Below are 11041 nucleotides of genomic sequence, written 5' to 3'. Positions count from 1 at the left end.
ACCCAGTTCATAGGCATTTAAAGCTCCCGGCAGCCATCGTGGACGCCATCTTGAAAATGGTGCCTTTCCGGTAGTTATTTTTTCCTGAATTTTTAGTATGTTGTTTATCATACCCAATAGTAACAGAATCCATTGAAAAATCTCTTTCATCAATTATTTGAGGTTTGAACCATATACTGACGTATCTACTATTTGATTCATTGCAAACAGACCACTAGGGGGCGAGCCAAACTTGTTTGCGATGGTTTTTTAAAACCTTATACCCATACCGAACACCATACCAAAAATCAAAAACTCTTCACCAAGTGCACAAACTTTCCCAGTTTGGCCCCAGCTATCCCTTTCTTCAGCTGTTCTGCAATGCCATTCCTCTGACCTCGCACAAAAGCACTTTGATGCAAATACGGTGCTCAGGCTCACTCACACAAACATTAAAAACAAAACATTAAAACAGTTTATCAATTCACATTTAATGCCCTGGGCTTTATTTTCATAATTTTGTGAGAGTTCTGTCACACTTGTTTTATTTTTAAAAGTCTTTTTCAGCCTCCAGGTGGGACAAGTAAACGTCATCATGGATATATCCTGCCATTGGACTGGGCATTCAGATTCTGACAGTTAGCCCCTACTATGTAGGACTGTCTTTGTGCCCGACTCTTCACAGAAGAGAATACATTTAATTCCCAAAGGAAGGCACCCAATAAGAGGCCCGACGCGGAATAATTAACAAAATGGTTACCAACACCGACAAGAGTGGATTTTAGCTTATGTATGTGGTTCTCCACCTGTGGGTTCCCACGTGACAGTGAAGTGACAATTTAAGGACTTTTAAGACAACTTAAAAAAAAAAGCATTGGAAAAATTGTCAAATGTAAGGAGGCAAAGCATCTCCTGAGACGAAAGCTCAACTGTGACCTTTACTTGCGGCCGATCTACACAATCTGCTTTTTCCCCCCAACTATATTTATCTGTGGAACAGAGTCAAACTAAGAATGCCTCAATTACTACAATTCCAAGTGCTTATCAGGGGGTGGGGGGGGTCCGGGTTCCCCCGTTCAAAAATGATTATTTAAGGGGGAGGGGGGGTGGTGGCCTGAAAAGTGGAGAACAACCGTTTCACCCCAACTTGCAATGCTGGTTTTTCATTGTGTGATTTTTTAACCTTTGATTAGGTCACAATTTAAATGTCCTTCCATTGCACAGATATGGATAGAGGCGGCGGCTGCAATATTACGGTGTGTAGGTCTGGGCGATATGACTTCAAATGGATTTGAAGAGACATTTTCACTATTTTTATATATATATATCGTACAAACTATAATACAAGGTGAAGTGGCTAGCAGACGTATCGATTTAATCCATGTGTTGATATAAGAAAAAAAAAAGCCCTTGCTAGTCGATTATTCGGTAGTAAGTGGGTTATTGGTTTTAAATATTGATTTTGATATATTTTCGGTGTGTCATTGGTAACCCATCTCCAAGCATTCCGATGCAGGCCTCTATACTTGTGGTTTTTGGCCTTGCAGCCGACTGAAGAATCTTTTATGTTTTTCTTCTTCCCAAAAATGGAAAACTCAAATAAAAAATGAAATAAGCAAAACAAAACAAGACGAAAAGGGGACAAGGTGGAAAAACTGTTTTCCACGCGCCTCACCTCATTAACATTTTTTTTCTTTCACAAAAACTGGAATGATACCACGTAAAAACAGCAATGACTGCCTCTCGCCTCCCTTTTCAACCTCTGCATGATCCAAGTAACGAAAGAATGAACATCTTTCAAACACGACAAGCTTACAATCATTTTTTTTAAACCACAAGAACAAGAGAAAATACAAAAATAACTTTTTTTTTGTTTTGTTTTACAAAAAAGTGTGTTGTGTGTGTGGGGTTTAAAAAAATAAACAATGGCGTGCTCCCATTTGCATGAAAATTGGGATCTCCCCCTCCTTAAAGAAAAAAAAAACACAATTAAAACAATAATACAAAAGCAGCATTGATATAAAAAAATAAAAGGAGAACAGAAAGAAATAGTGCTTTGAATCAGAAGCGACTGAGTGCTTCTGGGAGGAGACTTCATCTATGTTTTTGTCGCGCTGTCTGGTCAACATCGCCCTACAAATGCAAAGAGCAGTGAAAAGTCAAAGGTCACAGCCCTAAAGGCTAATTAATCAACCCTATCCACCTCTATACTACGAGTGCTTCTGGTGGGATGGGATTCGAGCTTTAAATATTGATTATTTAATTTAATTTATTATAATCGATTACTTTTGGATTTGTTTTTTCAGATACAAACAAATAAGACGGGTGAAATAAAACATCTATTGTTTAAAAGCATAAGGTCTATTTTATACTTCATAATACACCAGTGTATCGCAAAAACAACGCTGATCTACAGCTGAAATATCCACCTTTTTCATAATTTGTTTTTCGTTTTTTATTTTATTCGTTATTTTTCTTTTTTTTTTTTAAATAATGGATTAAACTGATTAGTTGGATTATTAGTTGCACCCCCAAATAGGAGATGTGCAAGTGCTCACATGCTCACTCGACCCTTTGCTTTGTAGGGCAGAATGCAACTGGTTGATATACACCCATTAAGACCTGGAATCACATTAACCATTATTTTATGCTTTACCTATAAATACATAGCAGATCTACAAGCTCGCATAAGGGCACCATCCTCCTCCAGAGCAGTGTCAATTCTGACTGCAAAATTTGATTTAGTTTTAGTCAGTCTTTTGAATAACATTTTATTTAGTTTTAGTCATTTTGAAGTGTCTTATTGTTTGTTGACTGAATTTCAAGAGCTTTTAGTCAACTAAATGTAGTTGATTTTGTCAAAAAAATATTTTGGCAGGCCTTGTTGGCGTTGTAATGCCCATGCTGAAAATAGCCGCTCTACAAGCTCACGAGTTGCGACGCTTGTAGATCTGCCATTTTCAGAGCACAACACCCGAGTTCTACTGGATCTCTCCTCCGCTAGTCCCTCCCTAAAATGTTGGTCTAGTTTTTATATGTTGACGAAATTGGCAATATATTTAGTCTTAGTCATCGTGGTGAATGTTTTTTGTCAGTGAAAAATGGTAGTTGACAAACAGTTTTTTAGTCTAGGAAATTGACACTGCTCCAGGGAACAAGACCACCACTAACTACACCAACCCTGGATCCACTGCTCTGAATTCTGGGTGGATGTCACCGCTGGATTCTACATGACTTCATAGATACTGTACACGTAGGTAATAAGTCTCGCATAGCCAGACAATTATACCACAATCTCCCAATGCTATATATCGAGTCTGGAACTACACCTTCCAAAAGCCGAGGAAAGGAAGCCGCCATTTGTTGGGTCATTTACGTTCACGAAAATATATATTAAAATATGTTTTACATTTTACTTTTGAATTTCCATTTCTGATAAGCAGCAAGTTATGTAGGCTTCGATTACCTTTTTATTTGTATTAGGACAAATTTGCGGCGACTGTGAAGTAAGCCATAAATTGCTTTTCTACCACTTCTACCATATAAATGAAAGAAAACACAGTTGTAACTTGCAAGGTTATTTAGTTGGACAACTGCACCACAACAGTGGGAGGGGTCCATGAGCCAACTCAAGGTTGTTGACTGATTTACCACTGTTTTAAGCCAATCAGAATCCAGTATCTTAACATGTGACCACAAAAAGTGGTAGAAGACAGCTCTTGCGTTGCTCCAGACTGTATTGACGGTAATGACGGAGGCATTCAAGAAATGTGGGAGGCAACAGTCTGGCATGCGAGACCTACATAGGTCAGTGGTTCTCAACCTGTGGTGGTCCCCACATGATTTTGGGTGGGTCCCGAGATGACAAAGGCATTTCAAGATCTTTATCATGCCTAAAAAAATAAAGAATAAAAATAAGACCACTACTGCATCAAACGTAATTAACAAACTATACTATAAAAACGGGTAAAACATTGGCCAAACTTTGGACCAAATTGTCAATCTACAAACTCACAACGCCTCGCAAATCTGCCATTTTCACAATATTGATCTGTGGAACAAAGTCAAACTAAATGTAATGCCTCATCTCCTACAATTCCAAGTGCTTGTCAGTGTGTGTATGTATGTGTGGGTCCCCAGTTCCAATATGAAATGATTATTTTTGGGGAGGTTGAGAACCACTGACGTATGTGATGGTTGCATTGCGTTCATGGTGTAGATGTTAACCAGGAGTCATAGCTACCAAATCATTTACTACAGCACAGGAACCCATGAACGTACAGTGTACAAAGAAAACGAAAGAACAAAACCCAACAAAAATAACATGAACAAGTGTAAACACAGCACAATAAATAGATAAAACAAACCAGCAGGCTTCGCACCATGCATGTGATAAAAAAAAAACTATTCCATAAAAAAAAAAAAAGAAAAAAAAAAAAACTCTCACAGCTCTCACACTCTCCATAAGTTACTGGTTTCTTTTAAAAGTTTGACTCCAAGTGCAAAACATCACAAATGGACAGGTCTGGATTCAAGTAACCTATATACAAGGCGGGGGCTGGGGGTACAAATATGTAACCACTGTACAGATTCTTTTTTTTTTTTTTTTCATAATTTACAGATTTCATTTTTTTTTTTTTTTTTTTTTTACTTTTGAGTAATGAAAAATGGAGGGGGGAAAATGACAAAAAAAAGAAAAAAATGTGAGAATCGCAACAGAGTCCCCCTAGGTGTTTTACTGTTGAGACTAAGCTGTTCGGTTCTCTGTCCGTCCGATCGTCCGGGTGTATGTGGAGTCCTGCTGTCCCTTTTCGCTTCCTTTTCTTTGTGCATTTCCGACGGTCAGGACGAGGCACAGCACCTGAAGAGGGGAAGGGCCTCTGGGGTGCCTCCTCTGGGCTGTCACTACGTCACCTCCATGGCCACTGTGTTGTCCGCTATGCTGTTGAGAGACGGCGTGTCTTGGTCGTGGTTATCCCTGTGGAAAGATGGGTAGGGCGGTCACCATTCTGACATTTTACGCCACAATTCATTGTGGATCGACACGATTCAATTTCATTGTCACACAAATGATTTCGATTATGGATTTAATTGGGCCTTTTTTTTGTACGAATTGCATTCCTGTTTGGCTTTTAGGCTTTGAAGTTACACAGGACAAATAATGTAAATATCGTCGCCGTCCAACAGAAGGCTAGGCCCAGTTTTCAGGTTTTTGATTTCTTTTCATAAATCAATAGCATTGATTTATGAAAAGACGTGTGTTCATGCTAGAGATTATGTGGATGCATGGACGCTGACCACGAACATATATTTTGGAATTGTTCAAAAATTGACAAGTATTGGGATGATGTCAGTAATAAAGGAGATATTGAAATACCAAAAGATAAGTGTGGTGCTATATCTAGGAAATTTAATGTAGGAAAACACACATGGAGATGACATGTATCTGGTCAAGGTGCTGCTGGCAGCCAGCAAAAAAGCAATAACAAGAGTGTTGTATAAAAGTGACCCTCCAACCTGTGAGCAGTGGCTGTGCATTGCGGAGGACATAATATGTGATGAAGAGATTTACACACAAACTCACATAACAAGAAGAATTAATTCTTGAGAAATGGGAAAAATGGACTGTGTACAAGACCCAATAGGATGACGCCACCAATAACTGACTTTGAAATGGACTGAAAAATGACAAGTGAAATGATGTAAAAATGTAAACACTGCATTGAATGTACATGCAGGGGTTAAAGCAAAAAAAATGCCAAGACGGAAATGTATTTGGCCAGCCAGCCAGCCTGTTTCACATCTGAGCAGTGCATCTTCACTATAGTCACATAGATGTTTTAAAATAATTCGCTGGGGAGGGATGCATTGTAATTTGGAGATCACTTGACTTGACTAGCAAGTATTATGCTGCATTTTGACGATTTTGGTCATGTTATTAACATCGTGGCCATGGCTACACCCTCCCCCACTCCCTTTATTATTTTTTTAGCAAATCTGCATTGATCTCATAAATGGCCCCTAGGAACTCCTCAGGACGGAGAACCTTAACCCCTGTACATGTGATCATTTGCAAATAAAAATGAAGTTTAAAAGAAAAAAAGAAAAGAGGTGTGTTGGTTAAACAAAATATTGAACCAATGAAAGTATTAAAAAGTGCTTCTCATAAAACCCAGCAACTGTATTGGATCCTCAAACTGTCTGCTAAACCAGCTAACACCACCAGAGGGGGTGGATCACCCCTGTGATCACCTGTGACAGAGCAGCCGCAGGGGCATAAATTAGCTTGGAAATCCATCGCCAGCTGTTCTTATCAATGATGGACAAAACCTCCTAAACTACTGCGATTATCTCAAATCCCAGTTGCGATCAGGCGATTATGTAATACAGGGTTCCCAAACATCTTTACCAATTAATTTCCAAAACGGAATTTTGTATAACACGGTTTTATTGTGAAATACAAAAAAAAAAATAGTTGCGAGGCGTTGTGAGCATGTAGATCGGCTATTTTCACAATTTCTGCCTCTAATATTTGACAATTTGGCCAATGTTTAAAATAATTTGTCATTTCAGAGGCATTTACAAAATCAATAACCAAAGACGATGCATAGCTATTTTTTTCCAGGACCTTCCAGGACCCTTGATCAATTCCAAAACTTTTCCAGTACTGGAAAAATATTTTTCTAATTTAAAAATATTTCCAGGAATTTCATGACCGTGGGAACCCTGGTAATAACTGTGACAGGCCTAACCTGGAGCCCATGTCCATGGCGGGTGCTGTGGAGACCTTGGGCATCACCAGGTTGTTGGTGGCGGCCAGCTTTAAGGCAGAGGGCGGCACGCTGCCCAGGGCCCGCGGGAGGAGGTGGTGGTGGCGGCCCGCCAGGCCGCCTACAGACGGCATGCTCAGACGGATGTTGTTCCCGATCAGGACCTGAGTGGGGGAGGAGGCTGCTGCTGCTGTGCCGGAGTTGGGTTTGCCACAGCCCAGGAGCCCCAGCGCCGCCGCTGCGCTGGAGTTGTGTCTGACGGCGGAGGAGAGGGACGTAGGGTTGCCGACGGTGCTGTGAAAAGGAGGGGCCGAGATGGGCTGGAGGAAAGTCGGGGTCGCTGCGGGAGCGGCGGTTGTCGATTTATTGTTGCGGTGTTGGTGAGGGACCGGGGTGGGACTGGGAAGGTGCAGGCCTTTGAAGACACCTGTAGGATGGTTTAATTTACTGTTAGCGTTACCTGTGCAGCATTGTGATCTATGAAAAATATTGATGAACTGATTGATTACATTCTTAAGTGCTATTGTGCATACATACCGATGAAAAAACATTTTGTAGGACCAGAGAAACATGTTTTTCTATTGTCACCTTGGCTCGTTTCTCAGCACTGAAAAGTTGGCTGCAGCCCACCCTGGCCACAACAGTGACTTTAAGCAATGCTACGGTAACCGGAAATGATCAGCGCTCGATAGATCAACCTGCCGACGTCGCAGCCGTCCCTACAGCGACAGAGGCTACCTTTCCACGTAGAATCTACAATGCCTGCTGCGTGGTCGCAGCCGTCCCTACAACGACAGAGGCTACCTTTCCACGTAGCATCTACAATGCCTGCTGCGTGGTCGAGTCGCCATGGGAACCAAAGAGTTCAGTAAGAACAGGGGTGTAAGTGTCTTTTGAATCCTTCTAAGGTTTTTTGAAAAACCTATGTTTCTATGTCAGCAACCTGGCTAGCCATCGTCAAAGAAAAGGTGCTTTTCACTTAACTGGAGCTCAGTTAGTCTGTTCTTGAGACTACTATGTCAGTGGTTCTCAAACCTTTTCATTTGAAAGACCCCCAAAATGATATGTATTTGGCCACGGACCCCCATCACCCAATAGCAGATCTACAAGCTCGCAGCACGGCCGCGCTGTGAACTTGTATATCTGCTATTTTTCACTGGTTAAAGCATTCAATAATTCTAGGCCTAAAAGGGATTAAGTGGCGGAAGTGCTGCGGTTAAGGGAAGTTACGTCACACAGTGCAGGTCTGTTTACATCCGCCAGCAAAACAAACCAGAGGTGTAACTTTGTCAGAATCCATGTTTTTGTTTGGATATTGTTTATTACGAGCGTAACCAAAGGGTCGGGAGAAGTAGAACAGTTTTTTTTGCCAGCAGGGAATACACCACACTGTGAAAAAACAATAACATCCGGTGAAATTCTCCCGGCGGAAGTAGCACCGTTCTATGCCGTAGCAGCCTCACGTCGTAACCAGGCTTTTCTCGTCGCAGATGAGCCAGCCCTGGCTACGCGAGGCTAGCTGCAGCCTAACTTCTGGACAGCACCGTCTATGATTATCATATTTATTTATTAATGCTCGCAGTCAGGACTGCGCAATAATCAAGCTATTTGATGACAATTTCAAGCTCTCCCTTGTTTATGAAATGTGTGTTTTGATGTAATTTGACTTCTGGTAACGATCCGTAAACTGACCTGTGGGCGGCAGCACCCCGTTAACTCCACCGGCCAACACCAGCTCCTCCTTGGACTTGAAGGCCAGCAGTTGTTCTGTGGTGACCAGTGCCGAGGCGGCAAACTGGGCAGTTGCCTGGTCCAACGTCTTAGACACCAGACCCTGCAGAGAGAGGGAGCGGAAGTCACATAAGAGCGGGAAAATAATAGCAATACCGCAAACCAATTGCTCAAGACATGAAACAGAAATTTATGAACGGAGCAGGAATTTATTTACAAAGCAGGAATTGAGTCAGAGTTGCTCTAAGGGGTTCAGGAGAAAAAGGCCCACTAATGGGGTAACTGTGATTGCTAAAATTGACTATCATGGGGGATGGGGTCGCCAAAAGTTTGCTAATAATATAGGGACGTGACAACACAAAGTTCGAGAAGCCCTGTAGGAGACTAATATCATAAGATTTTAGTCTACAGTCGATTTGTTGACAAAAATGTATTTTGGCAGGCCTCGATGGCGTCGTAATGCCAAATATTACACTTGGTAAATCATAAAATGACATGTCTTTTAGGTGTACAGCACTACACACAGCCTCCTTTGTTCAGACACTGCTCAATCTGTGAAGTGTCACACTGAGTAGTGGGAGATTAACACCGGCCAAAAGCCAAATAAATGTGATTTGCGGTTGTATTTCACACAAACACAACTCAATGACGGCACTTATTTAGCAAAAGGACAAGACTGAATGTTGAACTTCAGGCAATGACTTTGTTCCAAAATGCACAGAGTGCACACTTGAACTAGACTCTTTGTGGGCAGCAGTACAAATGCCTGCATTGGCCATTGTGGCTTTCTGACGAGTTCCTCAATCTTCAAGAACCAGAACCAAACCTTTTATACAGACAAAAGATAATTCTCCCTATGCAAAAATGCATGCCAGTACATAGTGTAAAGCTCATTGTATGAGAACTCTTGGCACATGTCCATGACTTAGGTTTTCATTGTCAGTGTGTGGGTTTATGTTCAGCATTCAAACTCTGGCTATACATGCAGCATTCTGGAGCACAAGCATTGGCATGCATGCATCTTCTCCAACCAACGCAAAACAGAAAGATATAGAGGCATAGCTGAGGATGATAGCATGTGAAAATTGTGATTTGTTTGAGGTGGAGGATGACATTCATTTGATTTTATATTGTCCTTTACTCCCGATTTCACTTTGGCAGATAAAATAATATCTTTCTAAAGCTTGGGGTAGGAGGAGAAGGGAATTTATATTCAGGTTGTATATGAGGCTGGCTGGATGATACACTGGGATCCCATGTGGCGTTCTCATGTCTCGACATGAGATATTCATTCATTCATCCACAACTCTTGGATTGTGTCCATCGTTTACCAACCTGTGTGTTGGTTGTGTTGGCGTTGTTGGCCTGCTGTTCCAGCTGCTGTTTCTGCATCAGGGCCAGCTGTTCTTGGTGCTGTTGGTACTGCTCTGCTGTGAACACTGTGTGGACACACAGACATAACAATGTTTTAGAAAACACATTAAGACCTGAGGCCCATTCTACAAATGTCTTCTAAATCCCAACAGTTATCTGAAATACTTATGTTTCCATATCACAGTTGTGCTCAAACCTTTTCATGTTTGACACGATATGAGCTTGTTTATCTGCCATTTTTGAATGGCCAAAGTATAACATAATGGTTTAAGTGGTTAAACACCTACCAGGCCTGCAACACGGAGCAACATGGACCTCACAGTATTTTATACAAGGATTAAATGGTAAATTGTGCATTTATATAGCGCTTTTATCCAAGGAGCTTCACAGAGATTGTGCATTACATTCACCCATTCTCACAAACATTCATACAACGATGGCGGAGGAAACTATGCAAGGCACCAACTTGCTCACCGGGAGCAACTAGGGGTTCAGAGTCTTGCTCAAGGACTCTTTGACACCAACTCTGGGGGGCTCGGGATCAAACTGGGAACCCTTTGGGAACCCTCCATGTTCTAAGACGGCAACTCTACCCCTGAACCACTGACATATTTTTATATATTTTTTTAAATATGTTTTCTGCCTTTATAGATAGTATACAGTAGATTGACAGGAAATGGGGAGAGAGAGATGACATGCAGCAAAGGTGGTCGGGATAGGGATTCGAACCTGTGACACGCTGTCAGGTGCAAGGCCAGCGGTCCGGGCCACAGTAATACTCTGGTCCTAAACACAAATCTCAGTCCTGAATTTCACAGCGTTTTCTTTGTGACTCATGTGCAGAAAATGTTTGTCGGGGGCCCGCTGGCCTACTGGTCCAGACGCATAACACACAGGCTTTGTGTAGCCTCCAGCAGGTCACTGGTTCGATTCCCGAGCCCGACCAGATTTGCTACATGTCACTCCCCATCTCTCTCCCCGTTTCTTGTCAGTCTACTGCCCTGTCAATAAAGTAGACCCTCCAGAAAAACACAGGCAAAAATCCTTGATTATGTGGTGAATTATGCGGGTTCTTTATGCGGTGAAAAAAAAAAAAAAAATATATATATATATATATATTTTTTAAATATATATATGTTACAGGATGTTTGGGTAACCCAGGACGTTCATTGTAAGAGCGCTCGTTT

The 11041-nt window shown here is 41.6% G+C and overlaps 1 protein-coding gene across 1 annotated transcript in view; it reads right to left on the bottom strand.

The window, feature by feature from the left end:
* Positions 1–1086: 1086 nt before the first annotated feature.
* Positions 1087–11041, bottom strand: part of LOC308307167 (enhancer of polycomb homolog 1-like) — a 41771-nt gene continuing 31816 nt past the window's right edge. The window contains exons 11-14 of the mRNA XM_080752338.1: positions 9816–9919; positions 8442–8583; positions 6732–7176; positions 1087–4957 (exon numbers count right to left, since the gene is read on the bottom strand). Coding sequence (XP_080608464.1) covers positions 4885–4957; positions 6732–7176; positions 8442–8583; positions 9816–9919 — 764 coding nt within the window. The 3' untranslated portion in view covers positions 1087–4884. The remainder of the gene's footprint in view (positions 4958–6731; positions 7177–8441; positions 8584–9815; positions 9920–11041) is intronic.

This window comes from Nannobrachium achirus (assembly GCF_963921795.1).
Source record: "Nannobrachium achirus genome assembly, chromosome: 21".
NCBI classification, from domain to species: Eukaryota; Metazoa; Chordata; class Actinopteri; order Myctophiformes; family Myctophidae; genus Nannobrachium; species Nannobrachium achirus.
This window is presented reverse-complemented; position numbering and strand designations above follow the sequence as displayed.